At 49.3% G+C, this 16,789-nt stretch overlaps 8 protein-coding genes across 13 annotated transcripts; 3 read left to right on the top strand and 5 right to left on the bottom strand.

Moving 5' to 3' along the window:
- Window positions 1–311: 311 nt before the first annotated feature.
- On the top strand, window positions 312–3,023 carry FOXG_04480 (uncharacterized protein). Of its 2 annotated transcripts, XM_018382505.1 has the most exons (5): window positions 312–650; window positions 714–1,223; window positions 1,266–2,009; window positions 2,053–2,126; window positions 2,170–3,023. In XM_018382505.1, exons 1-5 carry the CDS (start codon window positions 436–438, stop codon window positions 2,811–2,813), a joined length of 2,187 nt encoding a protein of 728 aa, XP_018239232.1. In that variant the 5' UTR covers window positions 312–435; the 3' UTR covers window positions 2,814–3,023. The 2 variants fall into 2 exon arrangements, with proteins under 2 accessions (XP_018239232.1, XP_018239233.1); XM_018382506.1 differs by lacking the exon at window positions 312–650 and having other exon boundaries at window positions 689–1,223.
- On the bottom strand, window positions 1,599–4,108 carry FOXG_04481 (uncharacterized protein). Of its 2 annotated transcripts, XM_018382507.1 has the most exons (8): window positions 4,041–4,108; window positions 3,964–3,995; window positions 3,896–3,920; window positions 3,783–3,850; window positions 3,383–3,739; window positions 3,321–3,339; window positions 3,033–3,278; window positions 1,599–2,990 (listed from the first exon to the last, which is right to left on the bottom strand). In XM_018382507.1, the coding sequence occupies exons 1-8, from the start codon at window positions 4,076–4,078 to the stop codon at window positions 2,885–2,887; spliced, it is 891 nt and encodes a 296-aa protein (XP_018239234.1). In that variant the 5' UTR covers window positions 4,079–4,108; the 3' UTR covers window positions 1,599–2,884. The 2 variants fall into 2 exon arrangements, with proteins under 2 accessions (XP_018239234.1, XP_018239235.1); XM_018382508.1 differs by having other exon boundaries at window positions 3,896–3,995.
- Window positions 4,109–4,261: 153 nt separating this feature from the next.
- Window positions 4,262–5,339, top strand: FOXG_04482 (uncharacterized protein). Its single transcript, XM_018382509.1, has 2 exons — window positions 4,262–4,488; window positions 4,542–5,339. Exons 1-2 carry the CDS (start codon window positions 4,306–4,308, stop codon window positions 5,232–5,234), a joined length of 876 nt encoding a protein of 291 aa, XP_018239236.1. The 5' UTR covers window positions 4,262–4,305; the 3' UTR covers window positions 5,235–5,339.
- Window positions 5,231–6,924, bottom strand: FOXG_04483 (uncharacterized protein). Its single transcript, XM_018382510.1, has 3 exons — window positions 6,282–6,924; window positions 6,118–6,237; window positions 5,231–6,074 (listed from the first exon to the last, which is right to left on the bottom strand). The coding sequence occupies exons 1-3, from the start codon at window positions 6,819–6,821 to the stop codon at window positions 5,418–5,420; spliced, it is 1,317 nt and encodes a 438-aa protein (XP_018239237.1). The 5' UTR covers window positions 6,822–6,924; the 3' UTR covers window positions 5,231–5,417.
- Window positions 6,925–7,138: 214 nt separating this feature from the next.
- On the bottom strand, window positions 7,139–9,039 carry FOXG_04484 (uncharacterized protein). 2 transcript variants are annotated; one of them, XM_018382511.1, is made up of 5 exons: window positions 8,436–9,039; window positions 8,207–8,393; window positions 7,752–8,162; window positions 7,592–7,709; window positions 7,139–7,542 (listed from the first exon to the last, which is right to left on the bottom strand). In XM_018382511.1, exons 1-5 carry the CDS (start codon window positions 8,917–8,919, stop codon window positions 7,186–7,188), a joined length of 1,557 nt encoding a protein of 518 aa, XP_018239238.1. In that variant the 5' UTR covers window positions 8,920–9,039; the 3' UTR covers window positions 7,139–7,185. The 2 variants fall into 2 exon arrangements, with proteins under 2 accessions (XP_018239238.1, XP_018239239.1); XM_018382512.1 differs by having other exon boundaries at window positions 7,592–8,162.
- A 301-nt stretch (window positions 9,040–9,340) lies between these two features.
- Window positions 9,341–11,426, bottom strand: FOXG_04485 (uncharacterized protein). The gene is made up of 3 exons (XM_018382513.1): window positions 11,076–11,426; window positions 9,925–11,028; window positions 9,341–9,877 (listed from the first exon to the last, which is right to left on the bottom strand). Exons 1-3 carry the CDS (start codon window positions 11,149–11,151, stop codon window positions 9,723–9,725), a joined length of 1,335 nt encoding a protein of 444 aa, XP_018239240.1. The 5' UTR covers window positions 11,152–11,426; the 3' UTR covers window positions 9,341–9,722.
- A 2,662-nt stretch (window positions 11,427–14,088) lies between these two features.
- FOXG_04487 (high-affinity iron transporter) lies at window positions 14,089–16,761 on the bottom strand. Of its 3 annotated transcripts, XM_018382515.1 has the most exons (4): window positions 16,472–16,761; window positions 15,983–16,425; window positions 15,742–15,940; window positions 14,089–15,698 (listed from the first exon to the last, which is right to left on the bottom strand). In XM_018382515.1, exons 1-4 carry the CDS (start codon window positions 16,622–16,624, stop codon window positions 15,495–15,497), a joined length of 999 nt encoding a protein of 332 aa, XP_018239241.1. In that variant the 5' UTR covers window positions 16,625–16,761; the 3' UTR covers window positions 14,089–15,494. The 3 variants fall into 3 exon arrangements, with proteins under 3 accessions (XP_018239241.1, XP_018239243.1, XP_018239242.1); XM_018382517.1 differs by having other exon boundaries at window positions 14,305–15,698; window positions 15,983–16,761; XM_018382516.1 differs by having other exon boundaries at window positions 14,305–15,940; window positions 16,472–16,714.
- On the top strand, window positions 14,266–16,469 carry FOXG_04486 (uncharacterized protein). Its single transcript, XM_018382514.1, has 2 exons — window positions 14,266–14,429; window positions 14,474–16,469. The coding sequence occupies exons 1-2, from the start codon at window positions 14,411–14,413 to the stop codon at window positions 15,319–15,321; spliced, it is 867 nt and encodes a 288-aa protein (XP_018239244.1). The 5' UTR covers window positions 14,266–14,410; the 3' UTR covers window positions 15,322–16,469.
- Window positions 16,762–16,789: the final 28 nt, after the last annotated feature.

A 16,789-nucleotide genomic window follows, 5' to 3' on the forward strand; every position in this document is an offset into this window, starting at 1 on the left:
TGCACAACTCTTCCGAATCAGGCTAGAATCGCAAGTTGCCCGACGATATAGTCAGTGGCCATTTCCACTTTTGCGACTGTCCGTTCATTTCGTGCTCGACAGGGTCGATGGCGACATGATAATCTCTGTAGTCTGTGGATAATGCATCTGCAAGTAATATAACTTATCGATAGGATCAAATAACTATGCATAATCTTAATCATGCCTATTAGTGAACCGTTGAAGATGCATCTCCGCTTCGCGAGTCAATATCGGAAGCTTAAATACTGACCAATCATGTGTGTTTCCGACGAACTGACTCGAGCTCGAGTCGGAAACGTCTCCGCCTCTCAACTCCCCCATTCCCCCATTACCCAACTTTGTTTCTCATCACCTCATCGACTTCCCATCGTCGGTAACAGATCAACCTCCGACTTTTTTTTGTCCTTTTGAATCATGGCGGGGCGGAACTCTGACTCTCAGAGCCAGACATCCCCGCTCGAGTCTGGTGATTCGCCGCGTCCGAGACAAGCTGCTTGTCTCGTATGTCGTCGCTCAAAAATCAAATGCGACTGGAAACCTCACCAGGAACGATGTAGGAGATGCATACAGCTTGACTGCGAGTGTGTGCGTCCTGCATATCATCCCGGACGACAAAAGGGTATTAAAAAGTAAGCTTCCCCGCATGTTGCCGATCTGGTGTTGTTGTTGTCTATTCAATGCTGACTTGTCAGTAAACGAACTGGGTTGGATAAGGCGCTGTATCAGATTGACCAGGCCGTTAAACGCGCCCGATCAGCGTCGCAGAAGAATCCGGAAGATGATAGGATTCTGAACCATTTGCAGGAATTACTCAGCAATGCGAATACACCTGAACACGCGACTACTCGTGGGTACAGTGTCAGCGGTGATGGCGATGAAGATGCGTACTCGGAAGAGGAGGAGGAGCAAGACCCTGTAGCAATGCCTGATTTCATCCAGAGAACGCAACAGAGTCTTGCTATTGACGACGCAGAGAATCCGCTACAGCTTCTTGCGAGGGCATCGTATATTCAACCGTCGCCTGAGTCGCGACATGGCAATTCTCCACAGCAGGCGCATACGGCTAGTACGCAGGGTCAAACGGAGGATGAAATTCAAGCATTCTTTGCGCCGGCGCAAGTTCATCTCGATGTTGGGCATGATGTTGACCCTGTTTCTCTGGGCCTTGTATCTGAGGAGGAAGCAGATAAGCTCTTCAACTTGTGAGTTCATCACTCCATGTTTGGCGCGTACTAACCGCGTAGTTTCCATCGGAACCTCGCGCACACACGATGGGGTCTTGATCCGAGGATATACACCGTCGAATTCACGCGTTCAAGATCAGCGTTTCTTTACACGTCTATCATGGCTGCATCTGCACTCTTCATGCCATCAGCAGCCGCTCTCTCAAAACGATTATCGAATCACGCTAGAACTCTTGCGCATAGAGTCATGGTAAATCGGTATCGATCAGTTGAAATTGTGCTCGCATTCATGGTTAATATCCCATGGATGTTTCCGGGACAGCACTCAACTGACGATGAGACATGCACTTACATCTCGATCGCCAACACAGTTGCTACGGATTTATCACTTCACAAGAGTCTAATCTCACCGGAAATGGTTGGCTCAGGGTCTGGTATTGGCCTAGCAAGAGGTGACTGTCTCGACCCAAGAGCTGCTCTCGCAATGGATGGGTTCCCTGAAATCGATCCATGGTCAGAAAAAGGACGACTATTTCTGAGAAATCGCGAACGATGCTGGCTTTCGTTGTTTGTCCTTGAGCGAGGAATGTCTCTGGCTAGAGGGCGTCCGTTTTCAGTACCGATGACAAGATCTTTGAAAGATTGCGATAATTGGCATCGTTCTGAATATGCTGATCCTCTTGATGGTCATTTGGTTTCCATGGCGGTGCTAAGAAGAGATCTGGACGCACTTTTCGCGACTGTTCGTGCTCTTTGCGATGGATCTCAGATGGCTTCCAGCGACGGGTCATTAATCGCGCAATCGTACGTATGCCACCAAGGCCAGTGACGCAGCTAACAGTTACAGAATTCAAGGGTCAATCGAACGGTTTTTTGATCAATGGTACACTGAATGGGGAGTATCGATCGGGAAAGGACCAGGTAAGATTTATGGCCTCTCGACAAGGACCACGCTGACCATCAGATCGTCGTCTTCCTCCTTACGTCGAAATTCTCGTCACACATACCCGATTGTCTATCTACGGTGGAGTGATAAACCATCCAACAGCACCACTCGAAGTCCGCCGTTTCTTTCACACGGCTGGTCTCTCATCCGCCCTCAACGTCATGCGAGCTGCAATCCAGGGAGAGTCACAACTGCAGTCAATGCCGAACAACACAGCCATCATGATTTCATTCGCAGCCTGCTTTGCCCTTACACTAAGTTCCTACGCAACCGGTGGATCAGCCCTGGCACCAAGTGTCCGCAACCTCATCGACGAAACAGCCACAGTTCTGGAGAGGATCGGAAAAGTCACACGGCATCGTAATGGCCTTTCCATCAAGTACGGAAAATACCTCAAGCAGATCGTGAGAAGGGCAGCGACAGGAGATGGTATCTCAGACCCGAGAATGCCAATTGTTAACGAAGCACCAATTACGACTCCAACCTTTTTGGATCAGCAAACGTTGTGGCCCGAACCGTTACAGTTCTCAGCAATGTCTGATGATCAAATCGTTCAAGCGTTGAATCAGCCAGGCAACGATTTTGAGCCTTCGTTTGGGGGATTATCATGGGAGGATATGACGAATTTCGAATGGCTTTACTGGCCTGAAGTTGGTATATAATTGCTACATAAATCAACAAACAAGTTACTTGCTCAAATCAATATCTCACTCAAATCCAGAACGCGAGTTTCTCAACGCAGTGTTTCCTTCTCCGCTGCACTAATTCCACCGAGCCAATCTATCGAAGTAAGCTGTCGAAGCTTCTCCATAAACACAAACGTCAAGACAGTATGCGGTCTAGAAAATCAGCTTGGTCCCAAATCAGAACGGAAAACGTACGTAAGTCTCAACCAAGCAGGAGTCCAGCCCCTCATAAGAAATCGTGGACCTTCTTCTCTAAGACCAGTGCTCAGAACTCGGGCTAGGCCTTCTTTTCCAGCGCTAGATTGCATTCTACTCTTGAGAACGTCTGCGGGAGCACATAGAGTTGTTGCCATTGTTCCAGCGGCTAGGGATGAGATAGCATGTGTCTTTGTATCATCTCCAAAACCGTTGCTGACGAGGTATTGTTTGGCGGAGGCGTATCTGAGTTGTTAGTCGAGTAACTCGCAGAAGTAGCAAACTTACGTAGCGATCTGAGACACATCTAAATTTGTTAGCAATGTTCACACATAGAGCAGGAAACTCACTCATCAAAGCACTCCTCGCAATATTCGGAGCAATTCCCTTCCAGAACGCCCTCATGCCTTCTTCGCTATACACTCTCGCCAGCGCATCAAAAGCATGAGCATATCCGAATTGCTGCGCAGGAGCCTTTGCTCCATCTGCACACATACGGACAAGGACAACTTCAGCTGGATTGCCGACTAAACCAGCAACACCGCCAGCTACACCTGCGCAGGCGATGTTCTGCGCAACTGAGAGCTTCTTGCCTGTGTATCCTCTCAGTTTATCTGAGAAGTATGTGTGGAAGCCGAAACGGGCGGTTGAGTATGTTCCTTGACGGAGGATGGAAGCTGATAAGCCGTTCCAGAGTGATGGGATGCCTGACAATTAGTGGGTGGACGGTGTAAAGGATGGGGAGCTTACCATCTCGTGCGGCGAAGCGATAGAGGACGTTGAGCATGGAGGCATTGCTTTTGAGGACTTGCATGCGACTAACTGGTTAGCTTTGAGATAAAAGTGTTGGCTGAGGAACTTACTATTTCGTTTGATCCAAAGGGTGGGCTTCACATGTTAGTCAAGCTCTCCATCGATGAGAAAGACATACTGAAGCAAACAGCCATGCAAGCTGCAGCACCACTGCAAACCATCAGCCATATTCATAACGCACTCAAGAAAACATACCCAAGCCAAAAAGGCTCCTTTTTCTTATCAGAACTCATTTCAACAATATTCTAACCTAACAAACTGTGATCTACTCCTCTCAATCCCCTTCCATCTCATTGTTTTGTACACTTACACATGCTCTCGGCGTCCAGATCTAGCTCCGTCCGCACATCCATTCTGAACCCCGTAGGAAAAGCGGGTCAATCCCTCGGTCTCCAACTCTGACTTCCGCCCATCATCGTCATTATCACAAAAGCGTCAATACATCCTCGGCAGAAACACAATGTCAAACGAGAAACAAGCAGACATGTCGAAACTATCTACATCGCTGAAAGCGCTTATCAATGCGCCGTTCGCAAAGCCAGGACCTCGTCCTGCGCCGAAACAAGTACAGGAATTGTATGAGGCGATCGCAAATGATGCCGCGATTAGGAACCTCGGCCCAAAGTCATGGCTAACAGTCTCTGTATGTTCTACCACAATTGTCGTATTAATCAATTGCATATACTGACGATTTAGGCTGCTGCGACTTTTACACTCAACTCTCCCGATTCTTTACCCGTTCTTCATCGCGTCGCGTCCGCAAAAGATCCCAACTCAGCTGTCCAAAATGCCGAGTTCATCCGAGAAGTTGGTCTCAAGTGCATTAGCTTCAACGGCATCCCACGAACGATCAATTCCCTAAATGCATTCCACGCATCGCTACCCGAAGAAGTAACATCGAAACTCTGCACGAAACCGAGCCGACAACCGACGTCGCAAAACATCGACGAGGCGTTAGCGCGCGGTCGCGGACTATGGGATTCGATCTACAGGCCGTACGAAGACAAGCTCTTCGAGAAGCTGGCGCTTGCGCATCCCGATTTACCTGTTTACATCCTCAGCAGCCATTACTCTGCTCTTCTCTCCGATCCTCCTGCTGCACAGCGCGATACACTTGCTAGTCTTGGGCGGGTTCATACCTCTATGATTGCTATTTCGTGTCTACGTGCGCAGACTGGTGTTGGACCACAGGTTTTGTCGCATGTGTTTGGGTTGAGAAAGGCGCTTGAGGATGGGACGTATAAGAATGATCAGGATGGAGAGAGTGAAGAGGCTGTGCAGTATTTGGCTAGTGATGAGGGTGGGCATTGGATCTTGAATACGGTGGATAAGATTGTTGAGGCAATCGGTGGAAGCAGCTTTGCGCCTGGTAGAGATTCTAAGCTGTGATAGACACCATAGACGTACAATTGGATAATTAAGCAACTGAGTTCATGCGATAAAACCATTTGCAACGATATGATCTCGGAATGGCTGTAGAGTTCAACGGCGAAGGAATGCAACGTTTGCGCATCCTCCGCCACTTCAATTGGCTTCTCAACTATATACAAGAAACAGAGATTCAACCTCCATCTAAGTCTGTCCCTGGTAAAGAGCAGGACCCTTTCCATCAAAGAACGTCTCATCCAACAGCGACAGCAGCACCTTCTGACCCGCCCACTGCTCCTCAGCATTCGGTCGAATCTGCTCGGGTGGAAGAACGAAACCGTTCTCACCAGTATCGCGCTGCTCAATAGTATACGAGAACTTGGCTCCTCCGACACTATAAACATGATCAGGAGCAGCACCAGTAGTGACGTATAAGACAGCACCGCTTGGTCCAAAAGTATACGTCGTGTGGTCATCTGTGCTCTCGCGAATAGCCTCGCTGACCAGCGCAGCAGCCTTGGTCCACTTTCTAAGCTCAGGTGCGTAAAGGTCTTCCTTGTAGCCGAAGGGTGAGAGGATGTATTGTCCGTAGCTGTGCCAGTCGATGTACAGCGCAATGCCCACGGTATCGCGAAGCTGGCGGACAAATTTATCGAGACCTTGGTTCTCTGGAGTGTCGGCGGGCTTCTCACCACGATAAACCTGGGAGCAGGGATCTGTGGAAGCACCGCGCTTGTTGGAGTCCCAGCCGAATTCCCAGTTGCGGTTGATATCGCGACCGTAGCATGATTGGTTGGCTGCAGTGGCGGGAGGAGGTTGACGGTTCTTTCGCCAGAGACGATCAGCGGTGGTAGAGTAGACCTAACAATTAGCTTAATACGTCAATATGGTGGGGGAAACTCACAAAGCCGTCGGGATTGACAAAGGGAAAGATGTAAAAGTCGTATTTGTTCAGATAAGACTGGACATCTTCATCGCCGCTCTTGAAGCCCTTGACGAGTTGAAGGGTGATGTATTCGAGTGTCTAACGGTCAGCCACGAAAGTCAATAACAAGGCAGCGAACTTACAGGACCGGAAATCCATTCACGAGCGTGGACAGTTCCGTGATAAAGCACAGCAGGCTTTCCAGGACCGTCTTCACCCCAAAGATGCAGCCCATAAATATTCCTCTTCTGGTACGACTTGCCCGAAGACACCAGCTTTGAGTTGTTAGGGAATTGCGCCTGCAAGTCACGGAAGTAGTCGATGTGATCCTCATAGTTGTGAAACTCATCGAACCATGAATCATCATCTGCCTGGCGCTTCCACTTCTTGCGGGACACGCTCTCGCCCGTAATTGAAGTGCCGAGGTTCTCATGCAGAGTGGTGTAGTCAAGCTTCAAACTCTCAAAAGCGCTGATGTCATTGGGTGCGACGACAATGTCAACGTGCTGGTAGCCATGCTCCCACTCATCGAAAGTCACAGGAGTGAGCTTCTCTTTGATGGCGGATTTGCCGTGGGTGTTTACACGAAAGACTTTATAACCGTCATAAGACTTGATCTCAGTCTTGGGAACAGCAAGTGCGCCCAAGGCGAGAGTGAGGAGGGAAACGATTGAGTACCTCATGATTGATGCGTGTCGATCTAACTACGTGCAGCCCAGCACTGCTATATAACCGTCTCCTCATTCTTGGCGACAGTAAAATGGGGCAAACTTTTGAGCACCGCAGATGATCATCAGCAAAACAGGACCTTCCCCATCGGCGCTGGCGTTCACCTACGCTATAACAAGGTATCAATGGCGCAAGTAACCGTTCAACCGCCCTGCCGATCGCCCAAATAGACTCGTAACCTTAATCTATTCCCCGCAGCGGAGCCCAACTTTATTCAAGCCACCAGGGTTCAATGACGAATCTTCAAAAGTTCCACTCATCACACAAAAGTGCAAGTACATCATTACACAAAAGTTCATTAACTCTTTCTATTTGGTATCACTCCATCTGCTTCAAATCATCCACCACCGAAAAGTCTGCATCCGTCTTACTCCTGACCTCATCCACACTAACCCCCGGCGCAAGTTCTGTAAGCGTAAGAGTACCTTGCTCGCGATCTACCTCAAACACACACAGATCCGTGATGATGGTGCTTACTACACGTGCGCCTGTTAGTGGCAACGTGCACTGCTGCTTGATCTTTGATGAGCCGTCCTTGGCGCAGTGTTCGGTGGCGACGACGATCTTGGTGTTGTCGGGGTTGGCGACGAGATCCATCGCGCCGCCCATGCCTTTGAAGACCTTGCCGGGGATCATGTAGTTGGCTAAATCACCGACTGCACTGACTTGAAGGGCCTGGGATTGTTAGTGGAGAAATAAAGTGAGAGGGGTTTGGAGAACTTACGCCTAGGATTGAGACGTCGACGTGGCCGCCACGGATCATGCCGAATGATTCGGCGGAGTCAAAGACGGATGCGCCGGGGACAAGGGTGACTGTCTCTTTACCAGCGTTGATGATATCACTAATTTGTTAGCGACGCTTCACACAGAGACGATTAACATACGGATCAACTTCATCCTTTGTAGGATAAGCACCCATTCCAAGAATACCGTTCTCAGACTGGATATGCACAGTCGAATCGGCAGGGAGGAAAGAAACAGCCAGTGTAGGAATGCCAACACCCAAGTTAACATAGTAACCGGGCTTCAACTCCCTGGACGCTCGTCTGGCAATGCGATTTCGTCGCTCTTGCGCTTCATTCGTAGCCTTGGGTGGTCCATCCGATCCCTCTTCTCTCAACTTGAGAACCTCGATATTCTTCTCGGCTGTCGATTGAACGATTCGGTCGACGAAGATTCCGGGGAGGTCGACATCGTTGGGATCGATTGCGCCAACCTCAACGATATTTTCGGCTTCGACAATTGTGAGTTTCGCGGCCTTTGCCATGATGGGTCCGAATGCTTTTGTTGCGTATCTAACTTGTTAGCATCAACTGAGAGTTCAATTGGGCAGACATACCGGAATACACAGTTGCCTTCCTTGTCAGCCTTCCAAGCTCGAATGATAGCTACATCGCCTTCAATTGCCGTCTCCATCAGGAATGTTCGACCGTTGAACTCGCGTGTTTCTCGCTTTCGACCTTTTTCGACAACAGCACCCGACTTGTCTAACCGCACGGGGATTTCTCCATCCTGCAAGAGAGTGTCTAACTTGTTAGCTTCGCTCTATCAATTGACGGATAACGTACGAGCTGCAGTTGGTGTGAAGAATGCAGGAATGCCAGCGCCGGCAGCACGAATGCGCTCAGCTAGAGTTCCTTGGGGACAAAGCTCAATAGCCAATTCGCCTGTCAAGTACTTCTTCTCCAATACCTTGTTGTTTCCGAGGTATGATAGGATCAGGCGATCGACTTGACCAGCGCTTGTGAGCGTTGCCAAACCGCCTTTGCCTTCAACGCCAGCATTGTTCGACACAGCAGTCAGCGAATTGAGAGAATCGCGACCTCTTCTGTTCAGCGCTCCAATCAATGTATCTGCGACACCACAGAGTCCAAAGCCCGAACTCAACAGTGTTGAACCGCTCTTGATATCCGCAACCGCAGCGTCCGCATCTTTAAAGAGCTTCGACCCTCCCCGCACCGCCAGCGCAGGTCTTGTTGTGCTGAATTGGCGCGCTGTGAAGCTGCTTCCCCACGTCAGAGGTCTCGCCCGTAGTCTTAGTAGCTTCGACATGATTGCTGTGATGTTTTGTTTGGCGTAGTCATGATTGCGACTTGCGATATGTTTAAAGAAGAGTATCGGGAGTAATTGTGGTTCCGAGTGTGCGGCGATCGGTAGCAGAAGTAGGACCGGAGAGACGTCATTTTCGGCGGGAGAACTGGCACCGATGAGCTTGAGCGGGTCGGACCCTGAATATTGACTTCGGACTTCGGGTGTGAGGAAGAATTGGATCTGAATGAACGTGATAATCTCTGTCGGTTGGAACGCGGTGTTTGGTGTTGGTTTCGCGATTGATTCAAAGCCACCGGATCATAGTTGATCCCATACAGCTGAAGCAATACAGGGTACCCAGGCAAAAGATGTCTAAAGCATTCTCAGTGAAGTCATACGCGACACCCACTCTGTAGCTCGACAGGCCTTCAGTTCGGTATCTCATTCTTAGTCATAGCTCGATTATATGCAGCATCACGGTTAATTGTGGACCACGAAGATCATCAAGTGAAAGTCAATTGTTGTGTTGAACAAGCAGCAATTTGGGTATTAATCTAGTCTAAAGACGCTGACAACTCAAAGCAATTACAATTATTTGTTAATAGGTTCCCGATGGAAGCGGTTAGACTCCCAGCCATCAATCTCATCAACATGGGTCTCGCGAACAAGCCTATAACCACCAATCTTGGGAAGAATGACAGCCCAGATGAGCCAGTAGAAGGCACCCGCGACCAAGATAGCGATACCGACAACGCAGTGGATGTAGTAAGGCATGCTCTTGTACTGGTTCTGGCTGGGATCATCGGGAGCGATAAATGGTGCGATCACCAGGTACATGTTGCTGAGAAGGAAGAAGACGGTGACGGGAAGGGTCGCCTTGATCGGAGGGTTCCAGTTGTACTTTGCGCCGTGGAGGTAGAGATGGACGAGACCACCAGCGACAAAGGTGTTGACGATCGCAAGAGGATAAGAGATGAGGCTGATTGGTTAGCGAGGCTGACAGAAAGAGTTGAGGTGAATACATACTTGAGGATGAAGTTGTAGGCATCTCCAGGAGGAGGAGCCAGGATGACAATAACGCAAATAACCCAGTGCTCAAAAAGACCCGCGAGAGGGGCGTTGAAAGGTCGGTTGCTGGCCCAAAGACGGGAGAAAGGCAGAATACCCTCGCGACCGAGTTCCTGGACAAGACGACCCTGAGAGAAGATGACACTGAGGACGTTTCCGAAAGCCGATAGAGCGACAAAGACAGACATGGCACGCTCAGCAGCAGGGCCCATGACATTGCGGAAGAGCGAAGCAGCGACAAGACGCTCAGAGGCAATGATCTCAGCCTGGAAACGGCGGCGAAGTAGGCGATGTTGACGAGGATGTAGATGATCGAGACAGAGATGATGGCAGTAGGAGCAGCGATCTTGAGGGTTCGCACGGGGTTGCGAGTCTCGCTGAGGGCATAGTTGGCGTTGCTGTAGCCGACAAAACTCCAGATGACATTGTAAAGAGCAGTGACAACACCATAAGCGCTGCCGGTAGTACCCTCAAAGGCGTTCTTGAAGTTGTTGGGCTTCTCGTCAGTCTTGAGATGACCGCCAAGGGCAACAAAACCGCAGATGATCATGATGAAGACGATGAAGAGCTTGATGATACCGAGAGCATTCTGGAGACGAAGCCCCCATTTGAGAGCACATCCGTGGATGAGGAACGCAGTGGTGATACAAGCCAAACCAATACCACGCTGGTTCCAACGATCAACCTCGGTATTCGCAGCATGGAGGATATACTCTCCAAAGACGACAGAGTTACCAGAAGCCCAGCCCATGAGAAGAATGTACGAGGCGTAGATGCCAGTGACGAGGAACTTGGGCTTGCGGTAGATGAACTCGAGATAATTCTTCTCGCCACCGTTCTTGGGGATACCGGTTCCCCATTCGAGGTAAACGGCCGTACCAGCAGCGGCGATTATGGAACCAACGACCCAGATGATGAGAGCAAGACCTGGACTGCCGAGAAGAGCGAGGATAGAGCCGGGTGTAGCAAAGATACCGGTTCCAATGACACGGTTGAAGATGAGCATAGAAGCGCTCAGAACACCGATCTGGCGTTTGTTATCGGCAGCGTGTTGAAGACGGCCTGTAAAGTTAGTGACGTTCTCATCAAGGTATTGTGCCTAGACATACCCTCTTCACTGTCTGAACCGACATAGTTAGTCTTGTTAGCCTTGGGCTCAAGACCCTTGAGATCGTCGTTACTCATGATTCCGACTCAGTTCTTCAAAACAAAAAGCCAATTTCTGATGAGCCATCTCCAACAAAGGGGATCCCCATCCCCTTTAATACCTCCCCATAACTTAATCCCCATGGGAAGGCAAAAAATTAAAAAGCTTGGGTGATCCACAGCGCAGCGGACCCAAGAATCTAGAAGGCCGCCAGAACGGCACGATCCTTGAATCGTGCCATTCGGTGAGCCACCAATCATCACCGGACAGTGGATGGGATGAAGCTCTTGGTGGGCAGCTAATGTGTCATGAAAATCTTTGCTTGGTGTTTTTAGAGTGACTAGGACGATGACGCGATCTGAGGTGATCGCACGCTTATTTCCAGTTAGCCAATTGATTTTAGCCAAGACGCACAATTGATCCACAGTTGGCATGGGTACGAAAAAGTCTCCCCGGGCATCGCGCCGCTTGTATATGAATCCAGACTCGTGGGATTGCGGCTTGTTGAGGCTCAATTTAGGTCTTTGTTTTAACTACCTTCCAATTTTAGCTGTGGATATTGGCGTATGAGGTATACGATCGGAAGTCCGGCTGAGTCTGCATTAAGGATCAGATGCACTCGATGGAAGTGGTTGCTTGTCAAGAAAATTACATCCCACGCTCATCCTGGCCAACTGTAACAGGGAGCACCGCCTCGTGTGACATGTCCAGACTCCCCGAAGCATTGCGTGATGAACATACACACTTCCAAACAGAGTTAACACAAATAATATACTCAATCCCTTTCAGCCTGTTCCTAACCCATAAGGCCGTACTCCCCGAAGATCCCTGCTTGCCACACGGGAGCTGCGATAATATCACCATCGTCGCCTCAGACCACGTCAAGTAAGCTCACCTGCCTGATCTACAATAGCTTGAACAAAAGTTCAAGACATTTTTTGTTAATTCTTGGCTTTGTGTAGTGAATTGCTGAACTATTGGTTTGCTTATATCGAGGCTAACTTGTTGTTGGGTGCTGGCCGATGACGTGCCCGGGCCAAGGGATTGTCCCTTAACTTAATATTTTTGCTCGCTTTCTCACGCTTTGAACCGGGTTTCATGTGAATTTATGTATGAAGGATGAAATATGTCAGATATTAACTGCCTATTCTGTGTTTGTTGCCCGTGAATACTGTTTGCCAAGATGATATGGAACTCAGATCATGGAGACGATCATTTGCAATTCAGCCACCAAATAGAGCCATCGCCAAAGGAGGAAAATACCGATCATAGATCGAAAATCCCACGGTCAGCAGTTGGATAGTGTAAGACTTACATGATCTCGTGTCCAATATCACAAATCTCCCCACTGAGAAGGACGATCGAGAACGACACTACTGTATCCTTGACAATGCGGGTGGCGTTAGTTTGCCTGGCGGCTATTAACCTAGCATGATCTCCCGGCTACTGGACCCGAAGGCGTTTAAGGTGCTTCTTTACTAGCGGAAGAGTTTTTCTAATTCGTTTTCGCTGAGTGGTTGCATGTGTTGAGTTAATGTTGCTTGCCCTTACCTTGCAGCTAGGATCTATATTTTTGACATACCGGAGAACCCATCCATAATCTTTTGAGTTATCGAACCATGTTTAATCTTTAATATTGAGTCTTGCTGTTCTAATAGGTGTGGTGTTTAAGTTTATGGTACAAAGGCTCTCGTCCAAATTGTTATGCAACGCGAAAAGGATACGGTCATGGACGACCGCAATCCAGCCAATGCGCAACGACTTTCAGGTCTCAAATCAACGCTAGATATCTCTCATTATATTGCTTCAACAAGTACCAAGTTTGATATCTTTCAAATGATCGCTACCTTCGACTGGCCTTAAAACTTGCGTGTCAACTTTTCAGCTTTCCAGCACATCACCATAATACAATTCTACATATGGTTCATATACCACTCAATGAAACGGATGCGCATCTCGAGGAACACTGAATCCTCTTATGTGCGAGCCAATATTAATTTCAGAAACTGACATAACCCAAAGAACTCATAAGATGCGCCTGGCAGCCTGGCTCATGAGAAGTTGAGAACCAAACTGAGTCAAGGGCATAGACCGCACTGGAGACAAAGGTGATTCGAACCTATTCACTACAAAAGTTGCTCCAACTAAGAGACATCAGGCCTCTGAGAATGGCTGGCTCACAAGAGACTTTTTTTTCGACCGTGGCCATCATACCAAGAGACAAAGAGCTCATCATGAGCCTTGACCTGCATCGCCTTTCAAGTTTCACCTACCTATGCAGATGCAGTGTTCCGAACTGTTAAGTTATCTTTATTTCCGCTCGAAGCTAAGATTAAAGATGGAGTGCCGTTGGGAAAGAGCCCATTGACATTTGGCAGATACACAGCTGGCTCACAAGTTTGGCGGAACACATGAAAGCCATCATGACACATAGCCAAGACCTGAAGTGCCAATATTGGAACAACGGCACGTATAAAGATCTTCTATCTTGAGATAGTTCCTATTAAGAGAGATTTCTGGTTCATTAGACTGTTGGTTGCACATTGGGGAGGTCATGGACCAGAAAAGAAGCGATGGCCTGTTGCTGCTTGGTCTCATGATATGAGCATTAGCCACCACCACATCGCGGGCCAGCATAACAGCAAATTTGATGTTCACTGGCGATAAAAGAGTAGCTAGGAGATCGGTGAAGGAGTTCTTAGTCACGTCCGACATTGAGAAGTGTTTGCACCTATGTTCCTAAAGCCTTGTGTGCGTGCCGAGGATGCCGAAACAGACTGTAGACTCCCCAATTGATCGCTATGCGTCGCATAATGTTGATTGTCGACACATGCAACATTAACTAAATGTCAGCTATAAAACTGCCGATAAGAACAGGCAACGTTGCGAGCTGTCAATTGACAGGGACAGTGTGCCGTTGACGATGACGGCATAGTCATGACAAGCGGCATGGCCAGTTAGTGGTTCAAATTGCATGCCGATCTCTTCAACGGTCAGTGAATCAGACACACGCGCAATTTCTAGGCATAAAAGATAACTTTAACATTAGCTCTTTTACCTTGCAAACTCTCTTCATGTCTTTATCTGCAGCCGTATCAATTGCCGATATACAGTCAGCAAACGTGGTGGCTGATTGTGGCGCCACAGCCCCATATCAACGCGTTGCCGGTCAACGCGCCCACGCTCAACTTGCGACCAGCATCTAACTACAGTGACGCAATACCACAACCACTGAACACAACTCAACGCGAACAATCGCAAAGTCATCGCGACTATCGTGGTTTTCGCTGCATAGTCATGGTATCACCCAACAAAGGTATTTCTCCTCATCGCATGCCGCTGCTTCTGCTCACAATCCAGATCCCTACGACTTTCCAGCTTCCCCGTTAAAGACCCGAGACGCTATGACTGCGGAGACCCCTTCTAAGGAAGATGGCTTGGCCCATCGTGAGAAGCCCGACACTACCAAGGCCTCTCCTGCGTTGAGAACCGGAACTCCTCGTGGAAATACTCCTCGAGGCGCAACCCCACGAACTTCATCTCGAGTTGGCACACCCAAGGCTGGTACTCCGCGCGGAACCCCCAAAGTCATCACCCCTAAAACAGAAACCCCCGCGAAGAAATCTGGCCCCGTCGTCTCCGAATCCCCTGCCGAACCCGCCGAGAAGAGCCCTGAGAAGAACGGCGACAAGCTCAATGGAGACGAAGTGAGCGGTGTTGAGGTCAACGGCGATGCGCCAAAGCCCGCCAATCCCGGTTTTAAGGAAGACGTGGCGATTGACGAGTTCGTTGAGCATCGCGTTGACCCCGACAACTCGACCGTCGACATCAAAGTCAAATGGGAAGGCGGCGAAACCTCCTGGGAGTCGGAATGGAGTCTCCAAGAGCAGGTTCCCACGCTCGTCTACAAGTACTGGGAGAAGCTTGGAGGTCGAGAGGAGGCGACCCAGCTGGACGTTTATCACGTGTTCAAGATCCTCAAGTGTATCCCCGCCGCTGGCAGGAAGAAGAGCAGCTACCAGGTCCAGTGGGTCGGATACAAACAAAACGACTCTACCTGGGAGAACGAAGAGAAGCTGCGATTGATCGCACCGGGTGAGCTGGAGAAGTTTGAGGCTAAGCAGTTGGCTAGCGGCGCTTCTGCTGAGAAGCGCAAGACTGCACGTGGGCCTGGACGACCTCGCAAGAAGCCGCGATACGACGACTAAAGGGCGTTTGGGGAGGCTGGAGAAAACAGTTGGAAGCGGGTGAAGCAATTGAAGCGATTGTGGGCTATTTACACTTGACAAGGCGCACGCTTCGGCGAAGACAGCCAAAAGGACATGTAGAGAGTACCTGGGCGCACACGATGGACAATGTATTTACTGGATCAAACAACACATTAATCAGTCCTTGCGTCCTCCTCCTTGAGCAATGGGTAATGTCCGTGATCCTCCTTGAACGACATGAGGGAAAATTGCGCAATCACAAAGACCCAGTACAGGTTGTAGGCAAGCACGGATCCATACGTGGCAGAATTGTTCCATCCGACAACAGCATTCAGAATAGCCCAACCTCCACCACCGTTGAGCTGAGGATTACAGCACTGGATTGTCAGTAGGGTTCGCAAGGCTCTGGAGGCTACTCACGTTAACGTGCCAGATACTTCGGTCGATATCGTATGACCCAGGACCATCTCCGAGTTCCGCGGCATCACCGCCGACAACCTTGTTCCACTGCTGTTGCTCAAAGAGCCAGATTGCTCGGGAGAACAGACCCGCTGCGACGAGGTAAAGAAGACATGTTGAAGCGACGAGGAAATATTGCAGTTTCGCAGATGAACCGCCCCTGAAGAGTTAGACACGTTCATTAATTGACTGACCGACTTACCGATAGAGAGCATATCCGACAAGGCCGCCCAACATCAATCCCATGATGACGGGGAGAGGGACGGCAGAAGCGGGTGCAGAGAATGAGACACCGGCGACGAAAACGATGCCCTCAATACCTTCACGAAGAACCGTGATGAAGGGCAATACGAACATGGCGTACTTCTCGAAGAGATTAACCAACCATGCTCGTTTTCCTTGAGCTGTTACTGGTGTCTCGATCGCCTTTGCCAATTTCGCCCTCCATTTATCCTCCATTTTGCCCACGCGCAACAACGCACCGCCCATGATGGTGATGATGATGGCCGAAATGAGCGAAAACACTCCTTCGTAGTAATACTCATGGTCAGCCCAGGTATCGTTACCGAGGATATAAAATATTCCGATAATTATACCAGAACCGATAAGACATAACGCAAGACCCAAAGCCGTTCCAAGCCAGACCTAAAGAATCAGCCATTGTACTCTAAATTGGCTCAGTCAAATGTACCTGTGTGCGCAAGGTTTTATAAATGCCAGCATCGCGCTGTGATCCATCAAGCGTCTGTTTCAGAAAAGCCAGCAGCACTGAGACAATGATAGCAGTCTCGAGCGTCTCCCGAAAGACGACGACGAACACGGGCACGGAGAATAAATCGAGCATTTTTGACGATGTTTGACGATGAAAGATCAGAAAGATCAGATAACAGAATTTCCGATAACCGCTTGCCAAGCTCGTCTCTGCCTCGGCCGGGTTTGGAACTAAGGGTCACACGATGTCCACAATTGATCGTATGACCGTCGAATCAAACCAGGCTAAGAAAATTCT

Source organism: Fusarium oxysporum, chromosome 4 (genome assembly GCF_000149955.1).
Source record: "Fusarium oxysporum f. sp. lycopersici 4287 chromosome 4, whole genome shotgun sequence".
Taxonomy (NCBI): Eukaryota; Fungi; Ascomycota; class Sordariomycetes; order Hypocreales; family Nectriaceae; genus Fusarium; species Fusarium oxysporum.

Coding starts and splice junctions, on each gene's coding strand:
- FOXG_04480 (XM_018382505.1), top strand. CDS start 436: ATGGCGGGGCGGAACTCTGACTCTCAGAGCCAGACATCCCCGCTCGAG. Junction 651..713: donor CGACAAAAGGGTATTAAAAA/GTAAGCTTCCCC, acceptor CTGACTTGTCAG/TAAACGAACTGGGTTGGATA. Junction 2,010..2,052: donor GGGTCATTAATCGCGCAATC/GTACGTATGCCA, acceptor TAACAGTTACAG/AATTCAAGGGTCAATCGAAC.
- FOXG_04481 (XM_018382507.1), bottom strand. CDS start 4,078: ATGAGTTCTGATAAGAAAAAGGAGCCTTTTTGGCTTGG. Junction 3,996..4,040: donor AAGGAGCCTTTTTGGCTTGG/GTATGTTTTCTT, acceptor GATGGTTTGCAG/TGGTGCTGCAGCTTGCATGG. Junction 3,740..3,782: donor TCGCTTCGCCGCACGAGATG/GTAAGCTCCCCA, acceptor ACTAATTGTCAG/GCATCCCATCACTCTGGAAC.
- FOXG_04482 (XM_018382509.1), top strand. CDS start 4,306: ATGTCAAACGAGAAACAAGCAGACATGTCGAAACTATCTACATCGCTG. Junction 4,489..4,541: donor AGTCATGGCTAACAGTCTCT/GTATGTTCTACC, acceptor CTGACGATTTAG/GCTGCTGCGACTTTTACACT.
- FOXG_04483 (XM_018382510.1), bottom strand. CDS start 6,821: ATGAGGTACTCAATCGTTTCCCTCCTCACTCTCGCCTTGGGCGCACTT. Junction 6,238..6,281: donor GTGAATGGATTTCCGGTCCT/GTAAGTTCGCTG, acceptor GCTGACCGTTAG/ACACTCGAATACATCACCCT. Junction 6,075..6,117: donor TTGTCAATCCCGACGGCTTT/GTGAGTTTCCCC, acceptor GCTAATTGTTAG/GTCTACTCTACCACCGCTGA.
- FOXG_04484 (XM_018382511.1), bottom strand. CDS start 8,919: ATGTCGAAGCTACTAAGACTACGGGCGAGACCTCTGACGTGGGGAAGC. Junction 7,710..7,751: donor ACAAAGGATGAAGTTGATCC/GTATGTTAATCG, acceptor CTAACAAATTAG/TGATATCATCAACGCTGGTA. Junction 7,543..7,591: donor TCGACGTCTCAATCCTAGGC/GTAAGTTCTCCA, acceptor TAACAATCCCAG/GCCCTTCAAGTCAGTGCAGT.
- FOXG_04485 (XM_018382513.1), bottom strand. CDS start 11,151: ATGAGTAACGACGATCTCAAGGGTCTTGAGCCCAAGGCTAACAAGACT. Junction 11,029..11,075: donor CGGTTCAGACAGTGAAGAGG/GTATGTCTAGGC, acceptor CTAACTTTACAG/GCCGTCTTCAACACGCTGCC. Junction 9,878..9,924: donor GCCTACAACTTCATCCTCAA/GTATGTATTCAC, acceptor CTAACCAATCAG/CCTCATCTCTTATCCTCTTG.
- FOXG_04487 (XM_018382515.1), bottom strand. CDS start 16,624: ATGCTCGATTTATTCTCCGTGCCCGTGTTCGTCGTCGTCTTTCGGGAG. Junction 16,426..16,471: donor ATAAAACCTTGCGCACACAG/GTACATTTGACT, acceptor CTGATTCTTTAG/GTCTGGCTTGGAACGGCTTT. Junction 15,941..15,982: donor GTCGGATATGCTCTCTATCG/GTAAGTCGGTCA, acceptor CTAACTCTTCAG/GGGCGGTTCATCTGCGAAAC.